Source organism: Mixophyes fleayi, chromosome 3 (assembly GCF_038048845.1).
Source record: "Mixophyes fleayi isolate aMixFle1 chromosome 3, aMixFle1.hap1, whole genome shotgun sequence".
NCBI classification, from domain to species: Eukaryota; Metazoa; Chordata; class Amphibia; order Anura; family Limnodynastidae; genus Mixophyes; species Mixophyes fleayi.
In genome coordinates, this window is record NC_134404.1 from 253,431,380 (window position 1) to 253,450,770 (window position 19,391).

At 41.9% G+C, this 19,391-nt stretch overlaps 1 protein-coding gene across 1 annotated transcript in view; it reads right to left on the reverse strand.

Moving 5' to 3' along the window:
• LYST (lysosomal trafficking regulator) overlaps positions 1 to 19,391 on the reverse strand; it is a 461,445-nt gene that overhangs the window by 61,887 nt on the left and 380,167 nt on the right. The window contains exon 46 of the mRNA XM_075200948.1: positions 9,709 to 9,807. Coding sequence (XP_075057049.1) covers positions 9,709 to 9,807 — 99 coding nt within the window. The remainder of the gene's footprint in view (positions 1 to 9,708; positions 9,808 to 19,391) is intronic.

Consider the following 19,391-nt stretch of genomic DNA (forward strand, 5'->3'; position numbering starts at 1 on the left):
TTGTACACCGGGAGGAGGATATTGATATAGCTGGCGCTGAGGAGGAACTTGACGAGCAGGATGCTGATGTGGTTATCATAAATGAGCCACCAGGGGAGGAAACAGTTGTTGTCCATGGGATGAAAAAGCCCATCGTCATGCCTGGTCAGAAGACCAAAAAATCCACCTCTTCTGTCTGGAGTTATTTTTATCGCAATCCGGACAACAAATGTATGGCCATATGTAGCTTATGTAAAGCTCAAATAAGCAGGGGTAAGGATCTTGGCCACCTAGGGACATCCTCCCTTATACGTCACCTGAAGAACCTTCATAATTCAGTGTTTAGTTCAGGACCTGTGGCTAGGACCCTCATCAGTCCAGGGACACCTAAATCCCTTGGTCCTGTTGGATACACACCACCAACACCCTCCTCGTCAACTTCCTCTACGATCTCCATCAGATTTAGTCCTGCAGGCCATGTCACCAGCCAGACTGAGTCCTCTTCAATACGGGATTCATCTGAGGAATCCTGCAGCGGTACACCTACTACTGCCGCTGCTGCTGGTAGTCGGTCATCTTCCCAGAGGGGAAGTCGCAAGAACGCTACGTCTTTCACCAAACAGTTGACCGTCCAACAGTCGTTTGCCATGACCACAAAGTACGACAGTAGTCACCCTATTGCAAAGCGGATAACTGCGGCTGTAACAGCTATGTTGGTGTTAGATGTGCGTCCGGTGTCCGCCATCAGTGGAGTGGGATTTAGACGGTTGATGGAGGTATTTTGTCCCCGGTACCAAATCCCGTTGAGATTCCACTTTACTAGGCAGGCGATACCCGAAGTGTACAGAGAAGTACGAAAAAGTGTCCTCAGTGCTCTGAAAAATGCGGTTGTACCCACTGTCCACCTGACCACCGACATGTGGACAAGTGGGTCAAGGCAAACGAAGGACTACATGACTGTGACAGCCCACTGGGTAGATGCATCGCCTTCCGCAGCAACAGCAGCAGCTTCATCAGTAGCAGCATCTCCACAACGGCTGCTCGTTCCAAGGCAGGCAATGTTGTGTGCCACCGGTTTTAATAAGAGGCACAACGCTGACAACCTCTTAGAGAAACTGAGGGAAATAATCTCTCAGTGGCTTACCCCACTTAGACTCTCCTGGGGATTTGTGGTGTCAGACAACGCCAGTAACATTGTGCGGGCATTACATATGGGCAATTTCCAGCACGTCCCATGTTTTGCCCACACCGTTTATTTGGTGGTGCAGCATTACCTGAAGAGTGACAGGAGTGTGCAGGAGATGCTTGCGGTGGCCCGCAAAATTGCTGGACACTTTCGGCATTCTGCCAGTGCCTACCGCAGACTCGAGCAACATCAAAAAAGGCTGAACCTGCCCTGCCATCACCTCAAACAAGAGGTTGTGACGCGCTGGAACTACACCCTCTATATACTGCAGATGATGGAGGAGCAGTAAAAGGCCATTCAAGCCTACACAGCCCCCTACGACATAGGAAAAGGAGTGGGGATGCGCCTTAGTCAAGCGCATTGGAGACTGATTTCCGTGTTGTGCAAGGTTCTCCAGCCGTTTGAACTTGCCACACGAGAAGTCAGTTCCGACACTGCCAGCTTGAGTCAGGTGATTCCCCTGATCAGGCTGTTGCAGAAGCAGCTGGAGAAAGTGAGGGAGGAGCTGTTAAAGCATTGCGATTCCACCAAGCATGTAGCTCTTGTGGATGAAGCCCTTTGTACGCTTTGCCAGGATCCTAGGGTGGTCACTCTTTTAAAGTCAGAGGAATACATTCTGGCCACCGTGCTGGATCCTCGGTTTAAAGCGTATGTTGTGTCTCTGTTTCCGGCAGACACAAGTCTACAGAGGTGCAAAGACCTGCTGGTCAGGAGATTGTCCTCTGAAGAGGACCGTGACATGCCAACAGCTCCGCAATTTACTTCAACACCTGTGGCTGCAAGGAAAAAGCTCAGTTTTCCTAAAAGACCCGCTGGCAGGGATGCTGAGAACATCTGGTCCGGACTGAAGGACCTGCCAACCATTGCAGACATGTCTACTATCGCTGCATTGGATGCTGTCACAATTGAAAAAATGGTGAAGGATTACTTTGCCGACACCATCCAAGTAGACATGTCAGACAGTCCATATTCTTACTGGCAGGAAAAAAAGCCAGTTGGGAAGCCCCTGTACAAACTGGCTCTATTTTACCTGAGTTGTCCCCCCTCCAGTGTGTACTCGGAAAGAGTTTTTAGTGCAGCGGGGAACCTGGTCAGTGAGCGGCGAAGGAGGTTGCTTCCGCAAAACGTTGAAAAAATGATGTTCATAAAAATGAATTATCAATTCTTCAATCAAGAACAGCACTGCCATCCAGAGACTACAGAGGGACCTGTGGTTGTGGAGTCCAGCGGGGACGAATTGATAATGTGTGTGGATGAGGAAGTACACACTGAAGGGGGCGAGGAATCAGAGGATGAGGATGAGGACGACATCTTGCCTCAGTAGAGCCAGTTTAGTTAGTACAGGGAGAGATGAACAGCTTTTTTGGTGTGGGGGCCCAAACAAACCAATCATTTCAGCCACAGTAGTTTGGTAGGCCCTGTTGCTGAAATGATTGGTTTGTTAAAGTGCGCATGTCCTATTTCAACAACATCAGGGTGGGTGGGAAGGCCCAAAGACAATTCCAGCTTGCACCTGTTTTTTGGCCATTATGTGCTCTTTGGGGCCTAGTTTTTCAAACTGCCATCCTGTCTGCCACTGCAGTGCCACTCCTAGATGGGCCACGTGTTTGTGCCGCCCACTTGTGTCGCTTAGCTTAGACATCCAGCTACCTCGGTGCAACCTTTTGGACTAAAAACAATATTGTGAGGTGTAAGGTGTTCAGAATAGACTGGAAATTAGTGGAAATGAATGTTATTGAGGTTAATAATAGTGTAGGAGTGAAAAAAACCTAAATAATTGATTTTAGCACTTTTTATGCTTTTTTAGAAAAAAATCAGAACCCAAAACCTGAAATCAGAACCAAAACCTTTCGTGGGGTGTTTTGGCAAAACAAATCAGAACCCAAAACCTCAAGCTAATCAGAACCCAAAACACCAAAAGTGGCCGTGCACACCCTTAATATACACACACACACACACACACACACACACACACATACATACATACATATATATATATATATATATATATATATATATATATATACACACATATACACACACACATATATGTGTGTGTGTGTGTGCGTGTGTTTGTGTAAGGTCCTCAATTGGATAAGGTCTTATTGCATGAAGTAACCAGCTGGTTTACCAAATCCTCAGTTAATAAGGGAGAGTACTGATGCTCAAACTTCAGTTATGCACTAGTAAATACTAAATCCTCAACATGAGGTTCTGTTTAGCCATATATCGGTACATTCACAAATCAGGCTCTAGTATGTACATAGTTGCCAACAATTTCAGCTCGTGTCCCGGGAGGTCCGGGGGGCAGCCTGTCGGGAATCGGGAGAATTGCTCTCTCTCCCGGGAGTTCGGGACACTGACCCAGATTTCGAGAGTCTCCCGGAAAAATTGGCAAGTATGAGTATGTAGCTCCAAACTTGCATACACACTTATATAAATTACCATCCATAAATCAGCTTTTATCTCATGTTACCTCCTATGTACCAGTGTCTCTCACTTGACACCCCATTCTCACCAGCTCTATTTTCACTTGTCACCCCCTTTGCACCAACGAATCTTTCAAATGTCACTCCCTGCGCACCAGCTTTTGTCACATGTCACACATGTATGTGCAGGTAGGCAGTGATGGGATGAAGTATGTATGTTCTGGCAGGCATTGGTGCATATGTATGTTCTAGCAGACAATGGTGGGGTGCAGTATGCAAGTTCTGGCTGGCTGTGATGGGATGAAGTATGTATGTTCTGGCAGCCATTGATGCAGTATGTATGTTCTGGCAGATAGTGGTAGGGTCTGTCTGTTGTGGCAGACAGTGGTGGGGTACAGAATATATGTATGTATATGTTCTGGCAGGAAGTGATGGGGTGCAGAATTTATGTTCATGCAGACAGCAATGTGGTGCAGTATGTATGTAAGTATGTTTTGGCAGTCAGTGGCGGTGTGCAGTATGCACGTATGTTCTGGCAGTCAGTGGCGGCGTGCAGTATGTATGCATGCATGTTCTGGCAGTCACTGGCAGTGTGCAGTATGTATGCATGCATGTTCTGGCAGTCAGTGGCAGCATGCAGTATGTATGTATGTATGTATGTATGCATGTTCTGGCAGTCAGTGACGGCGTGCAGTATGTATGCATGCATGTTCTGGCAGTTTGTGGCTCCGTGCAGTATGTATGCATGCATGCATATTCTGACAGGATGAAGTATGTATGTCTGTTCTGGCACACAGTGATGGAGTGCAAAATATATGTTCTGAAAGGGAGTGGTAGGGTGCAGTATGTATGTATGTTTGTATGATCTAGCAGGCAGTGGTGGTCTTGAGTCCTTGTTGATGCTGGTGCCCAGTAAAAGCAGACAGACTTTTACAGAGATTCTGTCAGAAAAGTCCTCCAAGACAGGAAGTGATGAAACAGACTGTCAGATTAGCTGTGAGTTAACCCTCCATGGTTTCAGCAGCAGAGTTCTCACACAGCAGTACAGCACAACACTGGGAAGGAGCAGTGTGTGTGAAAACACTACATTCTGCTGCTGAACCAATGAGTAAAACACAGCCCACAGCAGGCAATGAGAAGTGGGTGTGTATAGATTATCTGCAGCTTCTCTCCAGCACATGTCTCTTGTAAAGAGGGACATGTCAGATGCTAATGTCCAGATACCTCACATCTACTCCCTGCTGTGATCACCACTGAGTGTGATCAGTCCAAGTACCACAAAGCACTTTTGAATTTCTTACCCATACTTGCCAACTCTCCCTGAATGTCAGGGAGACTCCCTAAAATAGGGGTGATCTCCCTCACTCCCTGAAGAGTCTGGCATTCTCCCTGATGCTGAGCCAGTACAGGACGTGGTTGGCTTCGCCATCTGGCAATTTTCGAGGAGACCAAGATTTAATCAAAGACTGACAGGTAAGACAATATGACTTCAGTAATGGAGACAGTCTCTAGAGATTCATTAGCTGATTTTCTTTAACGCATAGTTGCCTACTCTCCCGTAATGTCGGGGAGACTCCCGCATTTCTGGGAGACCTCCCGGTTCTTGCCCCCGCAATAGATAAGTGGCGGGGGTGCTGCTTAATGACGCAAATATTATGTCATCTTAGCCCCGCCCCCTGCTGTAATTGGCCAAAATTGTGACAATCATTTAGGGGGCAGGGCCAAAAGTGATGCAATTCATCAAGCACTGTCCCCGCACACCCACCTCACCCGGGATCTCCCTGATGCCAGCGAGGAAAAGTTGGCAAGAACGTTCTTACCCCCAGCTCAGTGCAGTGAATAAATTAACTGATGTCACTGAGGGGTGGGAAGTTTACAATGGATTCACTAACAGCAGTCTCTGGCACCACAGGGAGAGATTAAACTTTCAATTGAGAGCAGTGCCTGGGCTAATAGTACTACAGTGTGCCCCTCCCATATCCACAAAACACTAACAAGCCCCCCTGTGACTAGAAAATGTGGGTAATTTCTTCAGCTCAGAGATGAAAATCTCTTAGCCAGAGACTCAGCCATGGTTTTGCTCTCAAGTGAAGCCAGTCTGAGTACACCCAGCACACACCTCTAAATGACATGCGCAATGTTATGAAATCCCCTATCTTTAAAATGTGGCATATTTTACCAAATTGTAAAAAAACTATAACTTTCTCTAAATTTTAAACCCTCAAAGGCACTCCTCAGTCATAATAACTTTCTTATAAAACAAACCCCAAGTCTTTAAACCTCATGTACACTGAGTTATGCTCTCCCCCAAAAAACACAGAAAAACGGTGACTTTTGCAAAAAAGAAAGTAGAAAAAAATGGTGAGATTTTGAAATTTAGATTATTCCTAATTTGTCATTTTTTTTTTTAAATTTGGCATGCAACACCTATGGGCGGTTCTTCATTCGCATGCCAGTTTAATAGCTTTAATACTCTTTAAAATGTAGCCTCTTAAACACCATGCCCCTCTCTTTCACAGATTTATAATGGCAGAATGTTGTTTATTAGATGCAACCTTAATATAAGGGCATGACTGTGCCTTTATAATATATTTACACACCCTATTATCACTTCAGAAGGTGTTATTTAAGCCTTTTAGTACAGGAGCTAAGCGACTAAGCGTCGGCATCAATACCATTCCTTATTTTAATGAGTCATTCATGTATATACTGTACGGTATACAGTACATAAAATTACTACCTCTTTTTGTTTACTTTTTTGAAATGGTCTGAATATATTCATATCCTGTTTATATAAAACAGTTTTTAACTATGCTTTAATGCCCAGATCCCAATAATGTTTCCCATAAATGTGACAAATGCTCTATTATTAAAATAAGACAACTTTTTAGATGGCAAAATCACCTTTTTGACTTGCCTTTCAGAAATCAACTGATTACATCATATTTCTGTTTCTTGTGCAAAGACCAGACACCAACAATGCACCAAATCTTGCCAATTACCAAAGCTTTTTTAACTATTGCCAAATAGTATAAATGCTCAATAATCACTCACTATCTTGTTCACTGGCAACTCAACATTTAGAATAAGGGCCTGATTCATTAAGGAAAGTTAAGCAAAAGTAAGCAAGTAAGGCAAAACCATGTTGCATTGGAGGGGGGAGGTAAATTTAAAATATGATGGCAGATTTATAGTTGGGGTAGGGCATGTCCTAGATCAACTTTAAATTTCAGTGCACAATTAAGCTATCAAGTATTTGTGTGCTACATGAAAAAACAGGCAGTATTTTCCTTACATGCAAAATAATAAACTTATTTGCACCCCTTGCATTGCAACATGGTTTTGCCCAGAAAACTTGAGTAAGAAAACTTAAATTTTTTGCTTAACTTTCCTTAATGAATCGGGCCATAAATGATTAAATTGCACAATAAATGCAATATCACCAGCGAGAACAAGTATAGTTAAATGTGTTGGTAAAATCTACCGTTCCTGTCATTACACAAGATTATAAATAGTTAATGGATAACAACACACCAAATTAAAATAAAAGACCAATTAAAAAGTTACTTATTAAACATTCCAATGCAAGCAACATGTTTAAAATCATATGTGGTCACAAGAACAATGGAACTAATTCAAACTGACAGCATTGATGGAATGCAATATAAATAAATATTTTGTAGCAATCCATATATCCAGGTATGGAGGTGATGTAGTTGAATATGAAGGTGATTATTAAAAGCAAATACAAAAAAATAAACCCCATTAACACCATCCACCTAAAAAGACAAGGTAGAGTGTAGGTATAGTATAAACTAACTTTAGAATGCTCCATTGGGAAATATGCTATATTTCTAAAAGGTTTAAGAAAAATACTAAGATTTCCTCCACCAGAAATTCATCTTCTCATCTTAGAGCACAGCCCTTTCAATGACCAAACAAATATCTAATATTTGTCCATGCTTCTAACCCACGTTGCCTCTTTGCCACTATCAAGATGCTTCTCCCACCTGCACCTATTCCCATTTCTTCGTTCACAGCTCATGCCTTTGACACCTACTTCAAAGACAAAGACATTCAAAATATGTTCTCATGCCAGATTCCACACACTCTGCCCACCTTCTCCTACACTCCCCAATCACCCTCAAGTGGTAACTGAAGACAAAGGGGTATATTTACTAAACTGTAGGTTTGAAAAAGTGGAGGCGTTGCCTATAGCAACCAATCAGACTCTAGCTTCCATTTATTTAGTGCATTCCACAAAATGACAGCTAGAATCTGATTGGTTGCTATAGGCAACATCTCCACTTTTTCAAACCCGCAGTTTAGTAAATATACCCCCCAAGTCTCTGAACTCCTCTCATCATCTCATCCTACAACAAGTCTCTTTGACCTTATTCCCTCCAAATTTCCCACTCCTTCTGACCCACTGTATGCACAACTGTAGTTTACCTCATCAACCTATCTCTCTCCACTGCCACATTCCCATCCCCCTTGCACTCATCTCACTAATTCTAAAGAAACCATCTCTTAACCCAGCCTCTCTCTCTCCAACTAACGCCTTATTTCTCTCCAATCTACTTGAGGGAATTTTGTACAATTGGCTATCTCACTTTCTCTGCTCTCACTCCATTTTCTACACTCTGCAATCAAGATTCTGCCCCAAACATTCCACATAAACTGCTTATGACACTATCGATCCCCTTCTTATTCTACACACCCTTCACTTCATTGGCCTTCATGAAACAGTTATTTCCTGGTTCACTTCCAACCTATTGAACAGCTCCTTTACTGTCTCTACCACTGGCACAACCTCCCACTCCACTTCAACTATGGGTCCCCAAAAAGGCTGTTCTTGGCCCTATACTTTTCAAACTGTACACATCTTCCCTGGGAGAGCTAATTCACTCATTAGGTCTCCAGTACCACCTCTGCGCTGACAAAACACAAATCTATATCTCCGCCCTGACCTCTCCCCTTCAATACTATCTCCTGTAATGAACTGTCTCTATGCTATATCCACATGGATGTCCCAATGCTACCTAAATCTCAACATGCCCAAAACATAACTTATCTTCCTCACAAAGTCCCCACCTACCCTCAAATGTCCTCACACAACAATGCAATTTCCGCAGGCTCCCAAGCCTGCCTTAGTGCCATTGCACTCCGCACAGCCAGTCTCTCTCCCAGCCCTGTTGCAAACACCTCCACTTAAATATTGCCAGAATATGGCTTTTCTTACAAAAAATGTTACCAAAATGCTTACCGATTCTGGCACAATCTCCTTTCTTGACTGGTACAATTTCCTGCTAGTTGGCACTCCACTAACTCATATATCCCGACTTCAATCCACCATAAATGTTGCTGCAAGGTTGATCTTACTCTTTCACCTCTCCACATTTGCCTACCACTTTGAAAAACCCTTCTGTGTGTCCTCCAGAATCCAAATAAAATTGCTCAGCTTTGCTTACAAAGTCCACATACAAAGTCTTCATACATCTCAAATCAAAAACTTTCCTTCTTGTCACCTCATAGATCTAGCTCTAATATATGCCTCTGATAACAACCTGTCATTCCTGGCTACAAGATGTCTCCTGTGCTGCTACCCACTTATGAAATGCCCTACCAAGTCCAATCAGACTCTCTCACAGCCTTCAAATCTTTAGACACTCTCGGAAAACCATCTCTTTATTAGAGCTTACTCTACTCCTACCGATACCACTCACATTAATGCACTCTCACAAAAGTCCCAATCTCTACTCTGAGACGCACTAGCTCCTGTTGTTTCAGCTATTCCCTCTTGAAATTACAATGTAAGGTCTCTCATGAGCGGGACCCTCTCTATCCATTGTTTTCATGTCTGCATTTTTTTTGTCTACCTTATATGTCCCTATTTTAAGTAGGTCATGTTTGCCATACTGTACCGTACTGCAGAGCACTGTGGTGCCTTACAAATCTACGATGATATCTTTAGACGCAAAGCAAAGAAATGTAACAATAATCACAATTTGTCTTCAAATCCATCAAGGTAGTGGGAACGTTGCTGTAGCCTTTCTGTCTCAGAATGCAGAAATCAATTTAAAAAAAAAAAGAAACCAATCACTATCAACATACCGTAGCATTAGTGAAACGATTCAAATATGCAGTGATAACACCACATTTGCTGCCTGTGTAAAGCTGACAACTATCTGGCACCCAAGCACAGCTTGTGACCTGTTGAAGCAAAAAAATAACAGTTGCAGTAATTAAAAGAGAAGTACATCCAACATTGCAATTGTTGTTACTGGATTTATATGAAGATAGTGACAACATCAATATTTCTGAAATGCAAACCATCTTTTTCCATTAAAACAACAAAAAATATAACAGAAATTACCACTGACACCATGTAGAAAAAATAAATGTACCATTAATATCTACAAATAAGTTCTAGGAACTAGTAAATAAGCAAATTATACTCAGCGATAATTTCATTGTCAGTGAGTACTCCATGGCTTAATCCATGAGTTAATTCTTAATCAGTTAAGTAGAGACAGGAAAAAAAGTTGTCACCCTTGAGAGGTATATAATGCTGACTTCTTACTTCGTTATGTCATTTGTGTGAGTGACTTCCCAAGTTGTCTATGAAAACCATATTAACAGATAACAAAGGAGGGATTATTTGGACTGCCATGGATTACTTCCTCCTTGGAATCTATGGTAACTATAATGTGATAGGATGGACCACCTATGCCACCCTGTCTGTTGTTGCTGGGGACCGGCTAGGCTTACTTTGCCACCATTCCATTTCTTTATCCCAAATTCGCCCACAGTAGGAGGGGCTTAAGCTGCTGCCACTACTGGACTCCTTAATGGCATCCAGACCCACTTTCCTTCTGAGTAACTGTCGCTGCTAGTGTACCCCGTTGCTGGTGTACCTGGGCTGGTACCCCTCTTTCTATGGATCAGGGTTGCTGTGGATGGATTTTCCCTGGCCTATCACACTGGCTAGAGCTGCTGGGTAGCGGGCAGAGCGGTGGTACTGGAAAGCTGGGTCTAAACCTCAGAACAGCCGAAAATGGATTAGATATTGGGTTTAATCTGTAAGTCACAGGAATTGAGCATGGAAGAAGTTAAGTTATCAAGCAGATCTTTGAAGCAAGTGATGTTTATTTAGCTCCAGTAGTCCTAATAAGGACTGTTCACTCTGTTTTAAGATACCAGTGATCAGGTTAGAGACATGAACAATAATGATACATTTCAGTGTACAAGGGCTCTCTTTTTATGCAGTTTTAGAGACTAGTCTTGGCGGGAGTAAGCCAGCCCCCTGATCAGATGGCTCCGCACAGACTGCAATATTTAATTAAAAGATTAACACCAGGACATGTAATGTTCTTTACACATGGATTTTAAATGCATTTTATACTTAACAAAATCTGCAGCAATCTGTGATATCCTAAATCACATTGATCAGAGGTTTCCTTTCACTGTAACCAGGATACAGATAACGACTCCCTACCGGGCCTTCAGGACAGAGCAGACTTTGACACTTCACATCAAAAGACTTATTTAGCATTTCCTGCTATCAGCAAAACAGACTCCCTCCCCACATATACCTAATTGGGGTTTCCTCTAGAAAAGTTAAAACAAAACACGAATTTCCTCCCTGGTCTCAGAAATAAAGATATTTCCTATACCAAAATACACACAATATAAAAGAATAAAGGTACACTTGCAATTATATAAATAAGCGCCCTGTGCTGTTTCCTTTAAATAAATTTGTACTATAAGTTATTGATCCAGCCACACATAATAAATGGTATGTACCCAAGCAATGTTGTTTTTTAAAAACAAACATGTTTTATTGATCAGGTTAAACTTGTAGATACAGAAAGGAAGAAAGGGGAGTGGTATCAGTAGAGCACATTAAAACAAAACAGTTACATATTTAACTACTGCAGTAAGTATTTAGTTTATTTAATTAGAGGTGGATATACTTTATATTAAACTGAGTAAAAAACATTATTATATTATACCATATAGTGTTAGGTAAAACAAGTATCTGATCCAAAAAATACAGTGCTTAAAGTATTATAAAAAAAAATAAATAAAAAAAAAATAAAGTTTGTATACAACAAAACAACTCAAGAGGGGCTTCCAAAGGAGTATTAGGAAGAGTTAGGGTTAATGGGTTTGTGCTAACATATTAAGTTGATTGTAATGTACATCATACTTGAATTGGTGGGTCTTCTGGTTTCATACCTACCAGTTATCTGAAAATACTTCTTTATTTTGTAGAGGTGGGTAATATTTCAATGAAACTCTCCCAGGTTTCAAAAAAGGCTTGAATCCTTTGAAGGGATGTCTCCAACCAATCCATCTTAAAATGGACAATAATTTTTCTGAAAATAGGGATAATGATGATGCGCTGGTATGAATCCAGTTTTGGAGTATGCTATTTTTTGGCTGCCACCAATATTACTAATAATAGTGTTCGGATTGAAAAAAACGGAATAGGTTGCACTTCCACCAAATGTGGATAGCAGCCAAATGCGAACCTGGAAATGAGTGTGGGGAGATCCCCAAATTCCCAACCAAAGATTAGATATATGTGAAAATATGTGCAGGTTCTGGGCGCTTGTGATTGTGTATAAGGAATTTTAATAGTGATAAACCTTGGTATACAATGCGTTCCGGCCGGAACAAAACTTGATACACAATTATGGTAAAAGAACAAATTGCACAAGGTACAGGTAAATAAGCATAAAAACATAAATGCTACGATGAATCACACCGAGCAGGGTTGCATATAAACGTGTGCTGATAATCCACTGCAGGGCTGTAGGGTGCACTTGGTATAATACTACTAAATATAGCACCGGATGAAGACGTATGTAATGAATGCACAAGAGAGTTCTAATAACCAGTGGATGAAATGTTCAAACGTGCATAATTATACCTAGAGTCCAAATAAGACTTATATGACGGACACTCAGCGACCGTCCCGCAGCCTGTGAAAGAGATGCCGGTGGTGTATGCGTATTGATCGCTTACCTCCGTAAGCGAGCAGATGCCTGGCGGATGGTGGATATCGATGAGTGGATCCACTCTGTGCCCTTCTGATTTGCGAGAATCTTTCTCCCCTTCACGTTGCAGACTGGGGCTTGGTAATGATAAGCAGCAGTCCCGCTATGAGGAGGCATGTACACGCTGTAGGCTGATCTCCGTGAAGCAGTGTCTGTGGTTGGTTGAACGATGTAAAAGTTCAAGCATGCTAGATAGTGCAGAAAATTGCACTATTGAGGGAACAGATATAGATAGTTGGTGGACAGTTCCAACGCGTTTCGCCCGTGGCAACAGCCAGTGGGCTTCCTCAGGGATTAATAAAGTCCAACTGGTCTTACTACTAGGGATGTGCACCGGCCACTTTTGGTGTCTCGTGTTTTGGATTCGGATTTGCTTGAGGTTTTGGGTTCGGATTTGTTTCGCAAAACACCTGATGAAAGGTTTTGGATTCGGATTTATTTTGAAAAAAACATAAAAAGTGTTAAAATCAAGTTTTTTGGTTTATTTTCACTCCTACGCTATTATTAACCTCAATAACAATCATTTCCACTAATTCCCAGTCTATTCTGAACATCTCACACCTCACAATATTGTTTTTAGTCCAAAACGTTTCACCGAGGTAGCTTTCTGGACTGCATAGTGCAGTGGTCCCAGTACACAATTTGGTACCGGGGCCACAATACCTCCGCCTTCAAATGGTCTGAATTTCACTGCACAGCTGCTTGCTCCTACATCCTCTGCAGCATATACAGGGTGTAGTTCGAGCGTGTCAATACCTCTTGTTTTTGAGGATGACAGGTCATTTTCATTAATTTATGATCTGACCAGGCATGACGATGGGCTTTTTCATCCCATGGACATCAGCTGTTTCCCCCCCTGGTGCCTCATTTACAATAACCACATCACCATCCTCATCATCAAGTTCCTCCACAGCGCCAGCTACATCAATAGCCTTCTCCCGGTGTACAACATTGACACCTTGATTATCCAAATCTGGATCTACACTGTGTGTGATCCTTCCAACATATGCAGAGGGTGTGCTGCAAATGCTGGATGGAGTCACCTCTTCCCGTACAGTGATGGGAAGGTCAGGCTTCACAACCACCAACACCCTTGGACTCGCCTTGGGGATTTGTGATGTCATCTGTTTAGAAGGCAGAGTTCTTTGCTGTTTTGTTGTTGTTGCTGACAGCATAACTCTCTTAAATTTTTTGTAGGGGGGGGGGGGAGGAGGAGGGCTTAGATCCTTGGGTGAAGCTGGACCACTAGTCATGAACACGGGCCTAGGCCTAAGCCGTTCCTTGCCACTACGTGTCGTAAATGGCATATTGCCAACTTTACGTTTCTCCTCAGATGATTTTAAGTTTCTCTTTTTGAGAACTTGGGCTTTTTGGATTTACATGCCCTGTACTAGGAGATTGGGCATCGGGCTTGCCAGACGACGTTGATGGCATTTCATCGTCTATGTCATGACTAGTGGCAGCAGCTTCAGCATTAGGAGGAAGTGGGTCTTGATCTTTCCCTACTTTATCCTCCAAATTTTTGTTTTCCATTATATCTAGCACAAGAGAGCGTACCCCTAAGCCACACACACTCGGCAAAGCCTTTAAAAATTTTTATGCGGCACAGGAGAGTACCACTGGACTTATACTGCTGAATCAGTGAACTTTGTAATATTGCAGTACCACTGGACTTATACTGCTGAATCAGTGAACTTTGTAATATAGCAGTACCACTGGACTTATACTGCTGAATCAGTAAACTTTGTAATATTGCAGTACCACTGGACTTATACTGCTGAATCAGTAAACTTTGTAATATTGCAGTACCACTGGACTTATACTGCTGAATCAGTGAACTTTGTAATATAGCAGTACCAATGGACTTATACTGCTGAATCAGTGAACTTTGTAATATAGCAGTACCAATGGACTTATACTGCAGAATCAGTGAACTTTGTAATAATGCAGTACCAATGGACTTATACTGCAGGATTGTTTTTGGATATTTTTTTTAATTTCTTTTTTTTGTAAATATTATTTTTTTTATAACTTTTTTTAAAATTTTTTATAACTTGGGAATAATGGGGAAATAACAATGCCCTTAGAAGGACAGAGCACAGGACACAACACCACTGGACTGAACAGGACACAGCACAGGACCCAGCAGCACCACTGAACTCAGAAGGACAGAGCACAGGACCCAGCAGCACCACTAAACTCAGAAGGACAGAGCACAGGACACAGCACCACTGGACTGAGCAGAACACAGCACAGCACAGAACTGAACAGCACAGCACAGCACAGCACAGCACGAGATATAGCAGGACAGAGGACCACCTAACACAACCTCCCTCTACCCTGATCAATGCCCGAGTGAAGATGGCGGCGGCTAGCGGCGAATTTATAGAATACGAGTATCGCGAGATCCGACAGCGGGAATATGACTAGAGATGAGCGGGCTCGGATATCTGAAATCCGAGCCCACCCGAACGTTGCCGATCCGAGCCGGATCCGGGTATTCCCGCCAATTGCAAAACTGAAACCGAGGCTCTGAGTCATAATCCCGCTGTCGGATCTCGCGATACTCGTATTCTATAAATTCCCTGCTAGCCGCCGCCATCTTCACTCGGGCATTGATCAGGGTAGAGGGAGGTTGTGTTAGGTGGTCCTCTGTCCTGCTATATCTCGTGCTGTTCAGTTCTGTGCTGTGTTCTGCTCAGTCCAGTGGTGCTGTGTCCTGTGCTCTGTCCTTCTGAGTTCAGTGGTGCTGCTGTGTCCTGTTCAGTCCAGTGGTGCTGTGTCCTGTGCTCTGTCCTTCTAAGGGCATTGTTATTTCCCCATTATTCCAAAGTTATAAAAAATTTTAAAAAAAAAGTTATAAAAAAATATAAATAAAAATAATTCTAAAAAAAAGAAATTAAAAAAAAATATCCAAAAACAATCCTGCAGTATAAGTCCATTGGTACTGCAATATTACAAAGTTCACTGATTCAGCAGTATAAGTCCAGTGGTACTGCAATATTACAAAGTTCACTGATTCAGCAGTATAAGTCCAGTGGTACTGCTATGTTACTGGCAGGAAAAAAAGGCAGTTTGGAAGCCCCTGTACAAACTGGCTCTATTTTACCTGAGTTGTCCCCCCTCCAGTGTGTACTCGGAAAGAGTTTTTAGTGCAGCGGGGAACCCGATCAGTGAGCGGCGAAAGAGGTTGCTTCCTCAGAACGTTGAAAAAATGATGTTCATAAAAATGAATTATCAATTCCTCAATCAAGTACAGCACTGCCCTCCAGATAGTACAGAGGGACCTGTGGTTGTGGAGTCCAGCAGGGACGAATTGATAATGTGTGAGGAGGAGGAAGTACACACTGTAGGGGGAGAGAAATCAGAGGTTGAGGATGAGGACGACATCTTGCCTCAGTAGAGCCTGTTTAGTTTGTACAGGGAGAGATGAATAGCTTTTTTTGTGTGGGGGCCCAAACAAACCAATCATTTCAGCCACAGTAGTTTTGTAGGCCCTGTCGCTGAAATGATTGGTTTGTTAAAGTGTGCATGTCCTATTTCAACAACATAAGGGTGGGTGGGAGGGCCCAAGGACAATTCCATCTTGCAACTCTTTTTTTGCCATTATGTGACCATTCAACAGTCGTTTGCCATGAGCACAAAGTAAAACAAAATTAAAACAAATTCAACAAATTAAACCAAAAGTAAAATGCCCTTTCATAATCAAAAACAAGAGGTATTGACGTGCTTGAACTACTGTAGTGTTTATAACTTATAAACACTACACTTGAAAGTTTGAGCCTTTAAATGAAAAAGTCACTCTTCATTGCATGAATATTTGCAATAGGGACAATTTTTTGGTTAACAAAATCAACAAATAACACTTCGACGCTGTCTGTCTTTCACATACTTGATGGGATCTCAATGATGAATGCTCTGTACCATGGTCATCTAAAACAAGAGTTATTGACGTGCTATAACTACTGTAGTTTTTATAAATTATGAACACTACACTTGAAAGTTGGAGGAGGTATTGTGGCCCCGGTACCAAATTGTTTACCGGGACCACTGCACTATGCAGTCCAGAAAGCTACCTCGGTGAAACGTTTTGGACTAAAAACAATATTGTGAGGTGTGAGGTGTTCAGAATAGACTGGGAATTAGTGGAAATGATTGTTATTGAATGTTATTGAGGTTAATAATTGCGTAGGAGTGAAAATAAACCAAAAAACTTGATTTTAACACTTATTTTTTTTTCAAAATAAATCTGAATCCAAAACTTTAAATCCGAACCAAAACCTTTCGTCAGGTGTTTTGCGAAACAAATCCGAATCCAAAACCTCAAGCAAATCCGAATCCAAAACACGAGACACCAAAAGTGGCCGGTGCACATCCCTAATTATGACTCAGAGCCTCGGTTTACAGTTTTGCAATTGGCGGGAATACCCGGATCTGTCTCGGATCCGGCTCAGATCGGCAACATTCGGGTGGGCTCAGATTTCAGATATCCGAGCCCGCTCATCTCTACTTACTACCCAGTATTTAAGGGATCCGGATATCCCAATTGAGCAATTAGTCAATTAGACGATCAAAGAATCAAACAATTAGAGACCACTGATTATCCAATTGATCCGGCAGCTATACAGCAGAATGTATAGAAACAATAAAGACAAATTGAAAGTTCAACATTATATCATAAACAATGAGTGATGGGCTGATTGGATTAAACATAAACAATGGTATATATATACTTATAGATGAACATGAGTGGTAATGAATGAAAATAATAATAAACAAGCTGTTGGGACAGATAATGATGTGAATATGGGCAGTGACTGTGTGAATGTAGTAACATGCTAATCCCAATGTATCAAATTGGGGGAAATCAAGCATATACTAAGAGTGGAGAAAGTAACCCAAATCAAAACCTACATTTAGACCTTTTTGGGTCAAGGTCTTAAGGTTGAAAATCCATCTGGCTTCTTCTTTCGAGATGAGGAAGATATAATCTCCACCTCTCCACGGTTTTTGTACTTTGCAGATCCCCACGAACTGAAGTGTGGTGCAGTCATGGTTATGATGCTTGAGGAAATGGGCAGAAACAGTGTGGCTCTCTGACTGGTTTTTGATGTTACGTAAATGCTCAGATACACTGACATGCAATTTACGGATTGTACGTCCCACGTATTGTAGCCCACACGGGCACTCCAGCAGATACACCACGCCCACAGTGTCACAGGTGATTTTGCTTTTTATTTCGTGGGATTCCCCTGTGATATTGGAGTGAAAGCTTGTGGCAGGCTTTTTTCCCTTGTGATTGGTTGTTTTACAGGCTTGACACCTGTTGCAGTAGTAGAAGCCCCCAACGTTCTCTTTCAGCCAGCTTTGTTGATGTTGTTCTGTGGTTGCTATGGGAATGCAGCTTTTGTGAGTTTTGCTTATGGTGAAAGGGGGACAAAATTTAAAAGATGTGTGACCACATCATTTTTCACCTGAATCCAAAAACCTTTAATCTTTGAACAGTTCTACAATGACAAAGAGACGCATCCCTACAGGGACATTTTGGATAAAGTGGTATTAGTTGTATTCCAATGGAATAGCATCTAAGAGGGAATAAGATAACCTCTATAATATATTTTGTAATGCACTTTCCTGCACATACTGGCTGATAAGGTTTTTGCGGCATATGTTAGTGCTGAGCTATTGTGTCTTTTTGCAGATGTGGGAATTGTGATGTTCATTAGGACATGTGGCTTTTCCTAATACACCCATAGTGGGGGAAGGGGGCTACATAAAACCTTGTTGAGGTAAGAAATGAACTCGGGCAGTATCTGGTTATTCCGTAGCACATAATCAAGATGTGCCTTTCTGAATTCCTTTGTTCTCAAGAGATACACAGAAATTGCTATGACCAGGAATAGAGTATGTAATATTTTCTCATATTCATTGGATGGCTTATGACAAAGGGAAGGAAGTATATATTTTTTTTTAATATGAAATGTGGAGTACCTTAAGCAAGAAGCAGTATTTCTCCTTAGCACTACTTTATCAGTGTACATGTTCAAAAATGGTTTCCTTACTCCATAAAAAGCTTTAATATCTTCCACTCTTCTAGTTGTTATTGCTATTAACAATACTATCTTGAGTATAAGCCAGTGACTCTTCAAGTACTGGTTCAAAGGTTCTAACACTAAAGACTTCAAAACTAAATTAAGATCACAAGTTGCTACTAAAGATTTGATGAAAGGCAAATTTTAGTGGATTGAAAAAATCTTCATACCAGATCATCTGACACCAACCTTCTGTCCAAGGACACAGGTGCATGTTAGTCGCAACTGGGTTGACCAATCTGGATTTTCACCAAAGTATGTACGATTTCCAATACAGTTTGGAAAAATGTTTTTCTTGCTTGCAATAACACCTCAATCACCTGTATCCTATACATCTTGTGGCATGCAGTTCCTCGGTTCCACCAGAGGTGCTGCTGTTGTGGACATTTTAACTGCTAAGGAGGTTAATCTCCCCTTTTACCAGAATATCTTCACCTACCTCCCTGCCCCTTGCACTTTTGCTGTGAACTTCAGCTTGATACAGCCTTTTGTTCCACTGTCTCACCAATTTGTTTCTCATTACCATGCATCCCTTCAGATTCCCAATCCAGACTGCTTTCTGTTTCACTGGACTATTACACCATTACACTTTCCAGCTCTTTAGCTTTATGCAAACTTGCCAATATGTTATCCTGTCACC